This window comes from Aphelocoma coerulescens, chromosome 3, assembly GCF_041296385.1.
Source record: "Aphelocoma coerulescens isolate FSJ_1873_10779 chromosome 3, UR_Acoe_1.0, whole genome shotgun sequence".
NCBI lineage: Eukaryota > Metazoa > Chordata > Aves > Passeriformes > Corvidae > Aphelocoma > Aphelocoma coerulescens.
In genome coordinates, this window is record NC_091016.1 from 887,492 (window position 1) to 906,763 (window position 19,272).

Here is a 19,272-nt window from a genome sequence, read left to right on the forward strand (position 1 = left end):
TTAACTGAGGTGCTCCTTAAAGATAGGTCTGGCTTGCTTACAGAATTGTTACTTATGCAGTAAAGCAGATCTGCAGATGTTTTCTTTTTTTCTTCCAGATAAAACTTGGATTGTTTGAAAAGTGGGGAGATACTTCACCATAGTACAAAAGAAGATACAGAAGAGGAGAGCAGAATGAGAGCTTTGCAAGTGCCACGTGCCTGCAGCCCGCTGTCTTTAGTGATGCTGTTCCTTCCAGTCACTGGAATGTCAAAACAAAATATCCCAAGACTGAAGCTTTCCTATAAAGGTAAACTTTTCAGTAGTTTTTCTGATTCTGCCACTTCCGTTTTGATGTGATACTGCCAGCAGTTCTTTTGTATTACTAACCAGGAAATACACAATAGAAGCCTTAAAGATGGATGAATTCTGCCTCGGGGCAGTATTAAAATCTGGGCTTTTTGTTGTGTCGGGGCACATGTTTCTGAAGTATAACTGTCTTTTAAAAGTATTATTTCTGTTTGCTCCAAGAGGATGTTAACAGACTCTACATAAATTAGAGGGGAGTGGTACTTGAAACACTCTGAGGTGCATTGGAGACATTCCTATGTGGCTGGTAGGGATGATGTGAGACATGGAGGACGTTCACACCTTCCTACAGCATCAGAGGAAGTTGAGAGAGCTGACTCAAGTGTTTCAAGGGGACTGACATTTATTTTTGTAATAATTCTTTTTCTATCACTAAGTGGGTATGTTAAACTCTTCATAGGTGGTTTTCTTTCTCCTTGCCTCTTTGGATCACAAAAGCGTGTTTCTCTGCAGAATTTCTTAGTCTTGTGTGTAGTTCTTGTTAAGAATGGTACCGAGGGATTTCAACACAGACATATTTATGTATTAATGGACAAGTTTTTAAAGAAGGTAGATTTCTTTTTGCTTTGAATGTACAGCACACCTGCACAGGCACAGAGGTGTGTCACTGATACTTTCTTCTTTAGTGAAAACAAGTGCTCTCCCATTAGTTATGTTTCAGCTGTGTCAGCACCTTGCCCTTATGGGAGCTATTTCTGCTCTGTTTTTCAAACTTATGTCTTCCTATGCATTGCAGAGTTACACTCAGGATGGTGTGATGGGACAGGCTGTAAAGCCTTCATTGGGGCTTATGATATGTTTATCATGAGTTTAACACCCAGAGAAATTTATTGAGTAAGCAGAATGACTTGCTATTTATTTACAAGCTTCTCTTTTGCTAGATTTGCGTGCCACTGCGCATGCTATTCCACTGTGTATATAAATGTGTTTGGATGTGTTTGTGTGAGAGAGACAGAGGAAGCAAGATCAAGGGATCTTGACAACATTTTTATTACTTTGGGAAACAGTTGCACTCACTGAAGCCAATGAATAGAGAAACTGAAAGACCTGACGTGAGTTACGAAAGTTAGCAGTAAAACCCTCCTAACATACAGCCGGCCTTCTCACAGCCAGGCCTTTTGAGATAATTCCCAAAAGCAGCATGTACCACATGGCGACGGCATTTATTGTGGATTTGACACTCACGATTAGTGAATTCCTCTCAACTTCAAAAGCAGATAGCCTTTGGCAAAATCCTGATGGATGCCTTTGGCAGGTAAAGAGGGGGAGAAAGAAAAATTATTGAGGTCAACACAGGGAAAAAAAAATGGCTGAAATCTTAGTTTAAAATAGTGGCAGAGACCTGCTGGGAACAGTTGGGGAAATGCCTGAGCTCGTTTAAAAAGACAATGAGCAGATGATTGATATTTAGGCCCTGATCCAAACTTTTATTAGCAACTTTATAAACCTTTCAGTTTGGCTTGAGGGATACCGTTTCCTGTCCAAACTTATTCACCTATATCCCCGTAGGGGGGGAAAATCAACAACAGATGCAGATGCAAAATAGCACATAAATCTTAATTTTGAGAGCTGTGATGGAACTGAAAAGTCGGAAGAAAGAGAATTACCAGAATTTATTGTGCTTTGTCTTACTTTCTTGGGGGGTTGGAAGGTGTATATTTTTCCACATGGAACAAGAAACAATTTAATGCTGTTTTTTCACACTTATGTACTGTAAATGATTCCAGTATGGCTTATCATAATCAAACTATATTTTGTGTGTTGACAACAGGATATCACATATACTGAGTATTTAATATAGTTGTGAGAATTAAGTCTACCTTCCTCCCCCCAAATCTTTCAGACAAAACAATTCCAAGGTTTCTGAGAATAAGATGTAGGAGAAATGAACTGTTTTGCCAGTTGTCATAAAATTGTTAGTCATGTCACTGACAAGTCCTGGCATCTCTGTTCTTTGGAATTAATACTTGAACTATCATGAAGAGGAGAATACAGGGCTCTTCTCCTTCTTTATGGAAAACAGATGAGAACTGGCCACATCAGGCAGTTCCAAAAACCTGGTCACACGTGTCTTTGAAGGGAAGGTTTCGTCTCCTTTCATGTGCAATGTGTTTATGGCATAGCTCCATCTTCCCAGAAGAGCTGAGCATTTGCTGGGGCAGGAGAGCTGGAAGTAAGCAGGACTTTGCAGTTACTGAGTTTTCCAGTTGCATCAATCAGTGGTGGATGGAGGAAGAGGGAGAGGGTAGGGTGGTTAAAGATGTGTCTATAACTGCAGGAGTGCTTCAATAAACCACAGCATGTCAAAGCTCCTTTGTGTTCAAACAGCAATTAAAATTTTAGACCTTCTCTGAATGGCAGCTATAGGTTTCCTTCTTCTCAAGGTCGTCATCTTAACGAATGGGAATCTGTGCAGGAAATGTTAAGATATTCCAGTGAATGATGTCGGGATCAATGTAAAGTCGTACAATGGATTTCCTTTATTGTTTGTCCCAGTCTAAAGATGTGTTCTAAAAAAATTGTGCATGTATAAAACTAAAACTACACACAAATCAATTAAAATACGTTGTAGTACAGAATCAAAGTCATATATTCTCCACCTGTGTTAATCAAATCCACTATGATCTTTAATCATGTATCTCATCTTTTCACATTTTCCCATATCCATTAGTTGAAAAATTCTCTTATTCACTCAGACTTAAGTTAGATACTTGTTCATGTCATTACTATCCCAGAAATTGTCACTCCTCTTGTGATGTTTTTAGGGTGCTCTCAGTGCATATACCTTACTTAATCTGTGTATCTTAGATACTTCTACAAGATTGAGGTGCTTTTATTACTGTAGTTTTAATATTAGGAGAAGGTAACAAACTGTCTTCTAATAGAAGATTAGGATCTTTAGAAAACCAGGGGATGATTTTGAGTAATATTCCATATTTTAACCCTCTTTGCCTAGTACTCTTTCAGTCTTAAGACCGACAGTGTATATTTATCACTCATTTTCATGTAGATGGAGATAACCTGTGACCTTCATCCAAACTGCAGAACTCCACAACCACAGCTTCCCTAAGCAGCACATCCTTGTTGTCTGCTGCCTCATTTGACATCCTCATTCCAACCTCTAGAGCAGATGCAGAAGGTTTTCATACACCAGTCTAATTCATTCATGTCATTTTCAGGACAGCATCAGTTCTGTTACTAAAGGATGGAAGGCTCTGTGTCCTAATTCTCGTATGTTTAATTCATACAGTGTAGACAGTCTTGTTTCTGTTTTATCTTCTGAGTAATAATTTTTCCTAATTCATTGGGAGGTCCTTCCATAAATATCGTGTGTGTCTTTTTAGATTTTACTTCATAGGGAGAAGTAAAGAATAGCCAGACCCAGAAGGTTGATTGCCTTCTGAGAAAAAGAAGAAAAAAAATCAAATTTTTCTCAATTTGTGGCTATCCTAAAATTTTCCTGCAGAAAGAGAGAAATTGCAAATTTAACCCTATTGATTTGATTTACTTGGCTGCTTTTCATGGACATTTCAGTAAGTGTAGTCTGTGTTCTCAGTGAATGCATTTATATTACCAAAGTGTGCACCCTAGTTTCTTGGCTGGGGGGCATGCACCAGGCCAGATTTGGGCATTGTCACCAGTGATATCCACAAACATGTATCATTCCCGTGTGGGAATGTGGCCATTCCCCAGAGCAAACCATGCTTACTGTGACAGCCGTGACTTGGTCAGAGGACCAGGAATCCTGCACTGTGACACAGTACAGAGGAATAAGCACGACTGAAGGCAAGGTTTGGCTTTTAAAGCAGGATTTACTTAGCACTGTTCAAAACGACTATGGTAGTAATTTAAATCTAATAAACAAAAGCATTATTCTCAGCTGGTTTGTTTTTCTCCATATAGAATGAATTAAGGTGCAGTCTCACTCTCACTGAAGTCATGGCAAGAGTTTTTCCACTGAAGTAAATTGAAGCGAGATCAAATTCACACTCCTCACTTTTTTCATCTTACCTAAGTAAACTAAAGACAGGCAGTTCTTTCTCCTCTGCTGAAGGATGACCGTGCTAAACCATCAGCTCCACATGGCAATTAGCCATGTTTAAGGATTGTTTAGTTTCCCGCAGTGTTTTGCACACCGGATTTTCTTCCCCCTAAGAGTGATCCATTCTTAAAACATGGTGAAAAAGCAAACAGAGAACATTTTGGTGCCATGAATTCTTTTGAAAATTTGACTGGGTGAGTACATTTCCTTAATGTTCAAAAATTATCCTTTGAACATGCTATTTAACAGTGTCAAGCATTCTGTTCTCTATATTGCTTTTGCTTTAAACCTGTTTCATTTTATAACTGATGAGATGCTTAACTGTTGCATCACAGCAGTTAGTTTGTTCAGTTTCAGTACAGCTGGCTTATTTCCATGTCATGCATCATTTAATTATACATCTAAAACGTAGTTAAAACTGTACAGCTCCATGAGCCTCACTTAAGCTGTCTGTGACACTGCAGTAATCCCAGTACCCTGACGGGGTGTTGCACAGCTATGACTGGTTGGAATGTGGTAAACTGGTGATGTGTAAGAGAGCCTAGAAATGAGCTTGCATTTTGCAGCTGTGCTTGCTCTACTAGAAGAGGAAGTAAAACCAGAAAAAAACTGCTCTTGTGGCAATATCAGCGTCTGTAAATCTGAATGCTTAATGAAAATCAAGGAAAATGTGCTGAGTGAGGAAGTGGTGCTTTTCCCTTGTTTGTCGTTTAATTAATTTTTGGTGGTCTGTTATTTGTCAGAAAAATCTATCTCAGATTCCTCTATGGAAAAACATGAAGTGTTTATGTGAGAGTGAAGATCCTAGTATTGGATGATTGTCTAGATATGCAAAAGACTTTGCCTGTTTTGTCTCAAAAATGCTTTCTGGAGGCAGTGATCATTGAGACTTAAAATGTACCCTAGCTTGAAGATGGATGGGTGCTGCTGTCCATGTGTATATGCCGTCGACTGAGTATAAACTTGAAGGCATTTATTACATCTTAGTAATGGGAAAAGCAGCAAATTTCTTGCAGACATTTTTTTTCCTTTTTTAAGCTAGTGAACTTGAAGGTCAGATTCAACTCTATGTTGCATTTTCTGTCATATAATTATCATATATATCATGTCCTGAAGAGCAGCCTCCAGTCAGTGACATCAACAGCTTACATAGCAGTTGAACTAAGAATAACCTTGGAGAACTGACCCATGTCAAGCTCTTATGAGTGTAAACTGTTGATGTCACTGACTGGAGGCTGTTTTTTCGTGATCACAGAAGGGCCTCAATTGGATAAAAGAAGAATTGTATTCAAAAAATACAAAACTATTCTGCTGAATGTTCACTTTACTATATCTCAGAAGATGAGAGGAAACAAAACTGAAAGAGTAATACTTAACAAAGGATTTTTGCTCTCTTATAAAAAGAAGGACGGGACAACATCAAAAACAGCTTCCCTAGAAGAATGCAGGGGGAAGAGACATGATAAGTGGCATCAGCTTGGAAGAGGGATCAAAACTCTTTCTTTGATTACTTTTACTAATGACATGTGTTTAAGCAAATCCAATTCAGAGCAGTTTCAGAAATCCCAAACTTGTTCTCTTTCTGAGCACTATTTGGAGGGCACGATCTGCCTGACGTCAGTGTCTGTCTAGCAGTGGACATCTGTGGTCACTATGCAGGTGCTCGATTCACATCCTGTTTCTTTTTCCTCCCTCCCCATTTCTGCAGTTCCATTTCTAGGTGAGTTCCCCAAAGAAGAGCTGAGGAATATAGGGGATGACTCTTCCGTACTCACAGTCCTTTGGAGATAAATACACAGAGATAGCAGAAAGAGTCAGAATTTCCTTTATTTAACCAGCGCAACATCAAACAAGTCAGAGAGATTGGTTAACTCTGTTTAAGGCAGACAATTTTGAAGATGGTGGGAGTGACAGATGTACATCTTTGCTACAAATTTGAAAAAGGAGACATTCTACTTTCTGAACAAAATCCTGGCTATCCCAGAATTTTGCACTGTGTTGAACCATAGAGTTTTAAGAGCTGAGAGGTTGCTGAAGACACCAAAATTTTGTAATTAACTTACTGGGCCTCTTAAAGGAGGGTGTTAGATCTTCCTGTGCATCATTCAAGCAACCTGGATTTCTTTCAGAAAGATTTCTCACTAAATCTGTAACAAAACATTAGCTTATATGACATACTGCCCCAAAAGTAATCAATATAAATATTATTAATAAAAAATGTCCCCCTCCAAGATTAAATAAAGCTTGCACCCGTATACCAAGAGCATCCATGGATCATGTCACCCATATTTATATTTGACAAGGGTTTGTGTGGGAGGGCGCTTGTGCCTGCTTTGTACAGGGAAGCTCTGGGGTTCCCAGGTTCACGACTGATGGGTCTGCACTTTGTGTCTCTTGAGGCTTTGGGTGCCCAGGGCCATGATGAGTTCCCGGGCTGGGGATGGCGGGTGGGGCTGGCCTGTGATGCGCTCTGGGGCCTGTGACAGCACAGGGGCCGTGTCACAATGGGGGCAGCTATTAAAGGCCCCATGGGTTGCCGCTGCCCCAGTAGAGCCTGGGCAAGCGGTGAGTGCACACAGGCGGTGGGGAGGCAGGGCTGGGGGAGGGCTGGGGCAGAAGCGCCGGCACCGGGGGCGTGTGTTCTGTCCCTGCATCCAGGGCCCAGCCCCTGGTGGGAGTGCCTTGCTCAGGCTCGGTGCTTGCTGGGGCAGCGGTGCAGGCCTTGCCTCCTGCCAGCTGCCAGGGGCCCTCTCCTTCCTGCTGCCACGTCCCTGTGGCTCCTGCCCCCCACTGGCTGCCTCCATGCTGGCCCTACTGAACCCCTTCTGTGTGTCCTCTTGCAGACCATGGCTTTGTTGTCATTGCTCTTCGTGCTCGTGCAAAGCCTGATCCAGTACCCCCAGCCAGCTGGGGATGGGCTGGATGAGGCCACGCACCGGCGAATGCAGGAGCGTGAGGAGCTGCTTGACCGCGAGATGGCTCGGCTGCTGCAGGAGCTGGAGCAAGGGCCCCTGGAGCAGCAGGACGAGGGCTGGGGAGCCCTGCTCTTTGGTGCCCTGCAGCAGTGGCCATTCTGGGCTCTTGCTGGACTCCTGCTCCTCTTGGGCCTGTGGTTTAGCTGCAGGAGGAGTCCTGAAGCCAGCGAAACCAACAGCAGCGGCAAGGACCAGAGCTCCTGCAAGATCTTGGGAGAGGAGAAGGAAAAAGAAAAGGAAGAAGACAGTTTGGATTCCAAGGGAGATGGAGAAACCATAGATGTGACTGTGGAGGCAGATGACAGCGGCAGCGGAAATGAAGGAGAAGGCAGTCCTGTGGCTGCAAACGAAGGAGACGATGATGATGCCAATGAACGAGATGAAGATGTGAAGTTGAAGAAAGACAGTGATGTTAAAAGTGATGATGGCCATGATGCAAAGAAAGATGAAGGCTGGAGTGATGGGAATATGCCAGGAGACAATACTGCCGAAGGAAATGAAGAAGAACCTGGCAATGTTACTGGAGGTGTGGAAGACCTAGATGAAGTAAATGAAGGAGAAAACAAGGATGTGAAGGTGGAGCCAGACAAGGATGCTGGAAAGGAAGACGGAGATGGAAATGAAGAAAAAACCGATGATGCGTATATGAAGGCAGGCAACAGTGATGATGTAAATAAAGGAGTATACGAGGTAGATGGAAAGGAAGAAAAAGCAGATGTGAAGGTGCAGGGAAGCAGTGATGCCAGTGAACAACAAAGCAGTGATTGGATTGGGCAGGAAGACAACAGTGATGGTGGGAAGGCAATAGACCACAGTGGGTTTGCTGCAACTGAAGAAAAAACCACTCACCTTGGAAATGAAGAGACCAGTGCTGCAAACAGAGATGAGAAGCAGGGTGATGCAAATGCGAATGGAGAGAAGAATGAAGATGCAAAAGAAGGAGAACAAGGTAATGTGGCTGCCAGTGAAAAAGAAGGCAGTGCTGGCAAGGGCAAAGGCAGCCGTGGTGGAATTGAAGAGGAAGAAGACGCCTGTGACACTGGGAATAAGCGAGGGATCCTTTTAGTGGATCGCATACAGTGTCCCGTCGAGGACGTGGAGAAAGGTCGCTCAGTGGCAGCTGAGCTGATGGAGAGCTTCACGCGTGTCTTTATTGACAGCGTGAGCAATAGTTTCTACCCGGTGCCTCAAGAAGCCATCGGGGTGGGCAGTGCCTTTGAGGGTTGGAGTCCCCGTGAGCAGGATGGGGTGTACTGCGTGCTGGTCCCACTGAATCCCCCACCGGGACACGCCTTCCACCTGGAGCTGAACAGTGCAGGGCAGATGGCAGCAAGGACCTTCTGCGTCCGTGTGGAGCTGGTGTGCACGTGCGAGAGGGAGCAGCTGGGCGAGAAGCTGTTGTGCTTCCTGCACCACTCGCAGGAGGAGCTGCGGCGGAAGCAGAAGCCCAGCCTCCTAGAGACACTCTGCACCGGCTCCTACCTGGACGTGGAGAAAACCTCCCACTGGTTCTACCAGCTGGTGAGATGCTCGTGGCTGCATTTGCCTCAGTCGTACTCATGGCACTTGGTGTTTCAGCCCTGCAGCCGGTCCTGCCAATTCCGGCTGAGCAAAGGCAAGAAGAGCCTGGTGGTGAAGATGTTGTTTGGGGTGCGCCACGGGGACTCCGACATCTTTGCGGTCAGCCAGCCCACAGAGGCCCAGACAGGCAGCTCCAGCATCTTTGTGAGCAGCCATCCCGCCGAGGCCGACTCCATCGCAAGCACAGCGTGGCCTGAGACATACGCTGTGGCAGAGGCAAAATTCTTCCAGCACGTCGCCAGGCAGGTGCCATGTGAGAGCTTGCACCTGAAATGCCTGCAGCTCTTCACCTGCATCCTGAGGGGCACAGGTTTTTCCAGCTCGACCTGGAAGACTGTGGTCATGCACGTGCTGACCACCGTACCGCTGTCCCAGTGGCGCAGGAGGGAATTTGCACGGCGGCTGTGGGACATCATGGCATACCTGCGCCGCTGCCTGCAGTTGAAACGCCTGGAGCACTTTGTCCTAGGCAACCAGAGGCTTCCTGCAGAGATCAGCTTGCCGCCGGCAATGCGAGCGGTCGAGCCGCTCAACCTCTTTGAGCACCTGGCCCAAGATCCGGCCGCCCACGCAGAGGCGATGCGAGCTTACGGTCAGCTGCGATTTCGCCTCTGGATGCTGCTCTCCGGCCACTGAGAGGAATTCCCTGCACAGAGCTGTGCTGGGGGGGCTCACACCCGATGGCAGCCACGTGAGCACTGCATAATTCTTCCTTTTTTCACTGGCAATCCTGAAGCTGCTTTCCTGCTCCCGTGGATGGAAGATGCTGCGGCACACGGATTCACTGTGCAGACACACATCTCTGCATTGCCCTGCCCTTCACCTTCCAGTTTACCACGGTGCTGTTGTGATGTTCCTACGTCTACGAGGCAGAAACTGGCTCCACCTGCACATCCTTACAGAAGACTACGAACTGAGAGAGGTTGCTTGGCACACCTCAAAGACATGAAACTGGCCTGTTAGGGACTTGATGTAGTTGTTCAGTGACCTGTAGCTCACTTTACCATAGGAGAATAGGTAGTCCAAATTTTTCTAATAGGAATTCTTTATTAGCATTGCTTCCAGAGGTCCTTTATTATTATCAGTGTACAACTATTTTGCAAAGTTGGTCTTAGTTTAGGAAATTGAGCTACCCTACTATAGTAGATTGTCTCCTTTTCAGTAATATCTGGATAGCTATGTTTGGAAAATTAATAAAAGGAGAGAAGTGTCTCAAATTGCCTGAAACGTGACATTCTTTATATTTAAGCCTCTGTATCTTAGAGAACGTCGTTCCTATATACCTGCCTGAAATAATGCCATTTTGCAAACAGAGATGTTGGATATGTTGCGTGTGCTCTCTCTTGAGCAAACCCATAGAGATGCTTGAAGGTTGATGTGAAAATGCCCTGAAATGCCTGAAATTCTACAGCAGAGTACTCCTGAATTTTTTAGGAATCTTTGGAAAAGTGTTCTTTTCACAGTCACTTTTATAACTGTAATACCCTCCTGGGGAACAATTCCGTCCTGAAAGATGAACAGAGAAGTCCCTAACTGCAAAACATGTGGTTTAGTACACAGCTCTTTTCTGGGCTTCTCATAACCAAGGTTTTAACACAAAACTGTGAACACAGAAAGTCATGTTTTCTCTATTCCCAGTTGTCTGTATCCTTTTGGAGAGGCCCTGCTGTTCTATGAATATTACGTTTTTCACCAGGCCTAATAGTATTGTATATCAATGAGAGCCACTTCACATGCACGGCTTTGTCCATGGTGACATGCAGCTAAACAAAATGTAATTTACTTCTTGCACTACATTGTAGAGATTGGTAGTAGTCCGGAAGTATTTATTCTCTTTGCCTTCATACCAATACATCTGGGGTCAACTGGTCAACTTTAAACTCAGCATACCTTAGGAATTGGATAAATTGCTGCAGTCATGCGAGAAATACTTTTCTTTATCCCAGAAATTTGCTTGAGTTTCTACAATGCCCATGTAAACCTTCACGTGTATTCTCCAACATGAGAAAGGACTTGCTCCTCCCTAAAGGCAAGTGATGCAACCTTTGTTCTTTCCTGTATATGAAAGTTATACAGCCTTTAGTTTCAGAGTCCTTCAAAGTTGTCTGTAACTGTTTTGAAAGTGGCTGAGATGTTCCCTTTCTGCTAATTTAGGCATGGCTTGTCACTAAAAAAAATCTGTACCTAGTCACAAAGGGCATTCTGATTCTGAACCAAGTGGTTCTACATTGCTGCATTGTGACAGCATGCTGGAGTTGAGGAATGGCAACATGGTCACCACACATGTGACTTGATGCTAACAAGTGTAAATATGTTTTATAAATGCAAATACATATGATCAGAACAGAATGAGATTTTTACTTTTGAAGTCTCTTTGCTGTGGCTCTGCTGCTGGAGATTTTATAAGTAAGCAATGATCATGCTGTTTTGAGCCAAGTCCACCGAGATACTGTGTGAAATGAATAAAACCCAGTCACTATTCCAGCTTCTATCAGTCAGCAGTGAAATATTAACCCAGAAGGGGAGTTAGCTGGATACTTAGTTAATCACCGGGCTGGAAAAAAGTATTTAATTTTGAGGAAAACAGCAAATAGAGACCATAAACTGAGTGCTGAACACGTACTCATGAAAGACCATCCCTGTAACTTTGTTACTGTACCTTGTGAGAATGCTGGTTCTGTGTTAGCCAGGCTACAGAGATGCAGTGATTCAAATCAACAGCTTGCTCTAAGCTTGAGAATCATTGGGAAATGTGCTTTTCACAGTAAATTTTTCCAGTGCAATATCCTTGGTGATAGTAAATATGTCTCGCTGTGAAGGGAAATTTCAATGCGTAAGATTAAAATGCGTTGTTTTATAGACTGAGAACAATTATTAATCTAGCTGAAATTTAATCAACCCTCTGTTAATATTTGCTGGTAAAGTTTTATTAGGTCATATTACAGTTATAATCTTATCAGTGGCCATGCTCAGAGTCTTATTTCCAAGCTGTTTTCAATAGTAGGTACCAAACGTGATTCTTCACCACTTTGCAGCTTGTGTTGTCATTTGCACCAGTAAGAAAGGAGTGTGCAGTGTTGTCATTTCAATCTGGAATATTCTACAGATGTTTTCCTTACGATGCAGTGAAATAAATGATTGTACAAGGCATCAGGCAGGGTTCATTCCCACTTGGGCATTTCAGTCATGAGGCAGCATTTTCCCTCACTGTTGTAGCTGTTCTAGGTGGGTTTTTTTTTACTGAGAAATTCTAGAACTGTTAAACAACAGATGACAAATGTCCATTTGGGATGGTCTCTTCAGAGATCATTCCTTTCAAATAAGGAAACTGGAAGTAGACAGCAGTCTCAGTCATCGTCCTTCATGTATGTGGAGAAGAATCAAATCCACATATTTTTGCAATTGACACTCTTGCAGAGGCCCATGCTTTGCATGGCTTTAAGTGCTGAAAGTGCTTTAGAGCATTTGCACAAGCATGTAATTTATCCTTAGATCAAATTCCTGTGACTGCAGAGGAGAAGGAATTTTTCCTCATATTCTGTATGCTAGTTACTTGTGTTCTGCAGGTGAGGACTGAGGTTTTTATAGTACCATGTTAACCATAAGCTGCTTCCAAAGTGGTCTTGCTGGCAATTAATAAACATCTTTTAAAGTGTTACTGGTTTAGAAAACAAATCCTGACATCTTTGCCTTCACGAAAGGTATGTGGGAAAGGACAGTGCTGGTGTATAGTAATGTAATGCTCAGCATCAGATAAAATTTTTCAGTGTGAAGCAAGATTTTTTCCCAAAGTACTGCCAAATAAATCTCACCTAGGGGAATAGGAGCTGCAATGCATGACAATTTGTTTTCAGATTGTACCATAACAACATCCTGCACTGAGCCAGACAAAAGTACACAAACTTAAGTAGAAGTGACTGAGCCAAAAAATAATTGTCATAATTATATACCAGGTAGTCAGATTAATAATGATAAAATATTTTTCTCCCATGGTTCTGTTCATTAGCCAGGACTAGAACTTAATCTTTTCTTGCCTGTCACTTGGTTTGTGTAAGACCTTGGAGAAAAATGTTTGGGTGGGGTTTTTTTCCCTTTATTTAATTCAGGACTTTTTTCTCCAAAACACTGGCCCGAATTTTCATCATGATCAGGATATGCCAATAACTTGTGCGGTAAGTCTGGGTTTTCTAGCAGGAATGCTACATTGTCCATCCAGTGCCAGGAAGGTGGAAATACCCTTAATTTTATCTTCCCATTAAATACAGGATTTGCCTTTCTGTCTGAAGATTTCCAAATAGTTTAGCTTGGAGAGTTGGCTTGTGGAAGAACTGATTCACATGTTTATTTTCTTTTCCCCAAAGTAATGACTACCCAACAAGACTTAAATATTCTTGTGCTCTTTTCTATATGTTGTTTGTGTCCTCGTCCAGAATTACGTCCACAGAGTATTCATTAGGCAAAATGCTACAGAATTTTTATTTTACAGCTTTTTTAGCTTTTTTGCAACAGTATAGGTTCTTTCATTAGTTTCATAGAGCTTTTTTTTTTTTTTCTTAATTACCTACAGTCCTACATGCAGTTCTGGGGCACCCAGTTCAAGAAAGACATGGACCTTGGAAGGAAGAGCCCTGAAAATGATCAGAGGGCTGTAACACCTTCCGTATGAAGACAGGCTGAGAGGTTTGGGGTTGTTCAGCCTGGAGAAAAGAAAGCTCTGAGGAGACCTTATTGCAACTTTTCAATATATAAAAGGGGCTTGTGAAAAAGATGTAAAAAAGGAAAAAAGGACTTTTTAACCAAAGCCTTTAGGGACAGGACAAGGGGCAATAGTTTTGAACTAAAAGAGAGTGGATAGAAACTGGATAGAAGAAAGACATTTTTTATGATGAGAATGGTGAGAAACTGGTACAGGTTGCCCGGAGAAGTTGCAGATGCCCCATCCCTGGAAGCGTTCAAGGCTGTGTTAGGTGGGACTTTGAGCGAGCTGGTCCAGTGAAAGATGTTCCTCCTCATAGTGAGGGAGTTGAACTGGATGATCTTCAAATGTTCCTACCCACTGTTTCCTGCTCCTAATTATTCTTGGCTGGCATTGACCTTCTTCGCTGCTTTATATCTGGAGCACCAAATACGGTGAGGTATTGATCCTTGATCATGTGTATCCATGAGTATGGTGATATAAACAGAATTCGTTTTCTTGGGATGAAGGAAAGATATAGCACACATCTTGCAAAGATATGTCTTTCTTGGTTTCTAATTTCTGTTGAATTTCTCATTCCTTTATGCCTTACAGATAATTTGTTAAGAAAATTTTATGTAGAAAAATATTTTGTGCAAGTAAATATTGCCCAATTTGGAAGTAAGAAAAACCCCAGAGAACCCGAAGTTAACAGGAATTGTATTATAACTCTGGAAAGACATGCTCCAAGACTGCACTCATTTCCCTGGTACACTCCATGCTGGTTGCATGTATTTATAAAAGACACTGATGAGTCATATATAAACATTTTGATTATAAAGATTTTCTTCGTTTTCCCACAGACTTGCTGCTTTCAAACAGCTGCATCCCATTCCTGGGCTCAACAGAGGGGCTTGATTTTCGAACCTTGCTGCCGGATGAGGAGAGGGGCCGGCTACTAGTCGGGGCAAAGGACCACATCTTCCTGCTCAACTTGGTTGATGTAAACAAAAATGTAAAAAAGGTCAGTGCCTTTTCCACGGAGTTTATCTCCTAAGTTAAATTTTGTTAAATTCTTTTTGTTTGGTTGGTTTTGTGTTTTTCTTTCTTTCTTTCTTCTCTGGGTAACTGCAGATTCGTTGTGCAATGAAATTTACCAAGATTTGATCATCTCACCTGCCGTAGTTATACAGATTATCTTTAATCAATTGAGTTTCTTGTGCTGATTGATGTCCTTTGTGACTGATGACCTGCAAGAGATCAGCTGTGTGGAAGAGCCCTGCAGTGCATGAAAATAGCATCAAAATATCAGCAGACAGGAAAAATGCAGCTCAGAGTGTTCACTTCTCAATTCCTCTGGTCATGGTTACCCTCCTCATTTCAAAGCATTTGGAAGGAAATAACTGAAGACAGCTCTTTCATTGCTTCCTGGCATCCCTGGGATTACTTTACTCTAATACTGAACAGAGCAGAGGCAATTTGGATGGTTTAAATCATAGTAAAATAAAAGTGGCAATTTTAACATTTTGGTTAATATCTAGAATGACTAGTTTTAGGAAAAGCTTCCACTGGGATCTCCTGTAGTCCCTTGCCTGTGCCCGGTGACAGTGTGTTAACTTGAGATAATAAGATGACAATTTAGCCTTCGATATTTCTAGCAGACATGGTGAACTGGAGCTTTTGTAAGCACAGTTGACTGCTATGAGTGGAAACCAGATGCTTGCAACAGGAACACATGAAAACTGGTTTCCTGCTTGTCCCAGATAGGAAGAAAATCTGAATTCTCAGCTGTGTTTGGTATTTTCTTTAGGCACCAGAGGGTGGTTTTAAATTACTACGTACTGCTGCCAGCTCTGAAGAGGTAACTGACCCTGAATTAATGTGATTGCAGGCAGGAGCTGAACAGGTGGAAGAAGAGACTATTTTGCCCTCACGTTTGAGAGCAACGCTTGCTGTCATTGTATAGAAGAGATACAGTACCAGTCTGAATATCTTGTTCCTTATCTGGACTTCAGCAATGCTGCACATGGCAGTTTCTGTAAAACTCAGATTCTGGGTATTTCAGGAAATTTCTTCCTGGCATGCTTTATCAAGTACTTACCTTGCTTCTGTCATCTCAGTAATTGATTCAAAATCCACTACCCCTCCCAGGATATTGCATTAATAACAGCACTACTCACAACTGCAAATTTTCAGACCACAAATTGATTTTTGGTGTAGGCTTTCTGTAGAAGACAAATTTTGTTTGTGTGAAAAGCAGACTTCTGTTTCTGTGGGCTTCTGCTTGCCTCCTGAGAGATGCTGAGTGCTGTCACCTCCCATTATGTTCAGTGGGGCTTTCTGAGCCCAGACCTTTCTGGAGGTGGCAGCACTCTGTGTGAGCCACCCCTCAGTCCAAGCTGGTGACATTTTCCCTTTGGCCAAACCAGCGCTGTTCATTACGGACCTTGTGCTTTCCAAGAAGAGCAGAACACAGATGGAGCCAGGAGCACTAATGTGCAGTCAGACAGTGCCATTTGGTATAGATGTGGTAGAGAAAAGACTCACTTTGTATTGGAAAGAAAATTTGGATTTCCTAAGATGAATAGAGAATGCATGCTTACGTATCTGTGGTAACCAGAAAGGAGGGAATAAAATTCCTAACCACTTGCGTATCTGGACTAAATATGTGTGCAGGTTCAAATACTTCTTTTAGTAGTAAAATAATAGTTTAACTATTCAGATAATATTTAACTTTTCACAAAAAAGCACTGAGGCAAAATATATTTAAATGGGTAGAACTGACTGAGAAGCCTTGCAGAACGTCCTGGTGTGCTGATTTCCCAGGTCTCCATGGGCATTCAACAACTTTATAAATGTATCTTCTTGCTTAAATGCCCAGGTAACACAAGGCAATGTCACATGAGTGTTTCTCTTTAATTCCACTGTGCTTGGCTGGTTGAATCTTGCAGTGGAGGGAAGGGATGAGATGAAGGAAGTTGCGTGAGGAGCTGTGTATAAAATCTCAGCCCCTGAGGAGGAAGCTAAAGGATACTCTACAGTAGCAGTGAAGTGTCAGAAAGTAGCACTTGCCGGTGCTGTGTTTAGACTGAGCGTGGTCTGGGTTGGCACTGGGCCAGGCGGCTCACTTCCAGGCCTTCCCAGTGTGGGGAAACCACACATGTTGGGACTACAAGGGTCTGAAGTGTGTCCTTTGTACTCCTCTGGAGTACGAGTCATCTGGAAAAAATGATCTGCTTACATACAGCTACTAAAACGAGTAGAAATTGATTAGAATATTAAGTTTCTGCCGATAAATGATGTGTTCATTTGTGGACTTTGTGGAAGGAGTGTTAAAAGCACGCTGATGGGGCGAGAGAGGCATAACAGCTTTGAGACTGCAGTGCAAGATTGTGCATAGTTTGGGGTTTCCGTTCTTTAAAACAAAGCTGAACATGAACTTCTTACTTTGATAAAGCTCTCAATTTCAGATATTTGTTTTGTTAGGAGCTACTGATACCTCCAAAAGCTAAGTCAGGATCCCCAACAATTTATTCTCATGTGTAGATATAATTACTTGGCAAGATTATATTTTAGAGTCTAATGCTCTCTATTAAGACATTTCTGGCAAAGAAGGATCCAAAGCATTGTATCCTGCTCCCTTCTCTAATGTATACATATATATAATTTAATAACTTCCTTTTTAAAACCTATTAATTTACCTAAATTAGTTAATTTGACTTCCATATATTAAGTTATAGCTTTATTTCCTGGTGTATTTTTCCTGATGAAATAAATCAGTAGTTCTGCTGGAGTCAGAATTTCTTAAATCATTGTAGTTTTTATGAAATGTATTGTGTAATAGGTTGAAAATTTCCTTAGCTGGCAGCTTGAAAAAAAATCTGTCTGGTTTCCAGTGCTTGTAAACCTCATTATAAAACAACAGCAAGTACCACAGTGTAATGAGCAAGTCCTCCAGAATGACAGATGAATGCAGAAAGCGAAAGTGATTATAGTCAATAAATATATAAAATATAGCAATGGATAATCTTCTTTCTGTAACAGGGATGTATTTTCTCTGAAGTTTTCCTGTACAGAAGCCATTAGCTCCTGTTGCAGGAATGGCATTATGAAGTGTCCCTGACAAATTCTGCAAGCTATTTGCAAACTGGAAAAATTGTGATTTCTTCCTGTGAGTAAAATAAAGATGGTCAGCAAAGGAAAGTAGTTCTACTGAAGGCCTCTGTGCCATTACCACCAGAAGTGCAGTGTAAAACGGAGAGATGTTTAATAGCATGAGAGGCTGGAAAGCTGGCAAAGAAATTCTATAGGAGCACCAACCTCTGGGATCCTGCTGGAAACATGACGTCAGTACATCGAAGTTTCTTGTGAGTTTGCAAAAGCCTTTTCTATTTTACTCCTTGCGCTAAATAAATACGAAATACAAAATGTTGTCAGCTGGGTAAACAGTGGGTAAATAGCTGCAAAGCAATGGTGCCCCTTTCTGTGGCTGTGCTAACAGTGCCCGCGGGGTTACACGTCAGCGCGATCATCACGGTGTGATCTGCAGCGCGACCCGCCCAGCTCCGCAGGAATAGGAATGCTGTCAAGGCCTGACAAGCTTTTGAAAAGCTGCCAACGTGCAGGAGCTGTGGGTGCTAGAAGACACAGCCCCATGTGGGCCAAATAGATAAACATGTCAGATCCCCAGCAGCAGCTTTGGAACAAGTTGTTTTCATCTGTCCCAGCGTGCACTGGCTCAGGGTCCCAAATCATCATCTGTTGTAAGCGGCCCTTTGGGATACTTCATGCAACTTCTTTAGGAATGTTGTTGCTGTGGAACAGATCCTTGTTACGCCGATGTTTCAGATTTGATTTTTGTTCAAATCTACAATCTATTATTTATATTTATTTATTAGCAGTTTATACCCATTTCCTCTGGCTGTTGATAATTCTGGTCTTCAGAGCCCTTTGATTATTCCTGCATAATTTAACTTCTTTTGTTTTAGTGATGCTTCCCAACCTTGTGTCATCTGCAGGGGTTGTTGGAGAGTTCTGGGTTTTTACCAAAGCTACTGAAGGGTGCATGAAATAGGATGAGCTCTGACACTGTTTCTTGGGGAACTGCACGAGTAACTTTGTACCTCAAGTTCTTTACTTATCAGACCATTTTTTTTTCTTGTACTAATGCCTGTTTTTGGCAGCTGAGCTAATCAGTTTCCGTGTGACAATGTAGTGAATACTTAAATGGAGCCCTGATGAAGAGCAGCTCTACCACCTTAATGTAATTCAGCTAGGTTATTTAAGAAAAGTACAATATTAGAGTGGGATAGTGGCTGTTTACCAAGTTCTGTTGTCTTCTCTGCCACACTCCGTTTTCATTGGAAACTTGTATTATTTCTTCCCTAACTAAAAACTTGTTCTGAAACCTTAAAAACAGATGAAAAAAGACCCAGTGGGCTTCTAAATTGTTTAGATAGCTTGTGATCTTCCTCTTTTGTATTGTGACAATAGATAGCATTTTCCACTCATTTTGTAAAGTTCTGCACCATCCTAGATTTAGTAGCCTAATTAGAAGTGATTCTTGAAAAAGCTGTACTTTCACACATTTTTTTGTAATCAGATTTCACTGTTTTATCTTTGAGCACCCCTTCTCCTGAAGATTTATAATC

The 19,272-nt window shown here is 42.2% G+C and overlaps 1 protein-coding gene and 1 long non-coding RNA gene across 2 annotated transcripts in view; both read left to right on the forward strand.

Moving 5' to 3' along the window:
- Nucleotides 1-19,272, forward strand: part of LOC138107489 (uncharacterized) — a 43,294-nt gene that overhangs the window by 15,474 nt on the left and 8,548 nt on the right. Inside the window, exons 3-4 of the long non-coding RNA XR_011149550.1 lie at nt 99-289; nt 14,485-14,645. This is a non-coding gene — a long non-coding RNA (uncharacterized lncRNA). The remainder of the gene's footprint in view (nt 1-98; nt 290-14,484; nt 14,646-19,272) is intronic.
- LOC138107091 (uncharacterized) lies at nt 6,983-10,288 on the forward strand. Its single transcript, XM_069008416.1, has one exon. It carries the CDS (start codon nt 7,237-7,239, stop codon nt 9,580-9,582), a length of 2,346 nt encoding a protein of 781 aa, XP_068864517.1. The 5' UTR covers nt 6,983-7,236; the 3' UTR covers nt 9,583-10,288.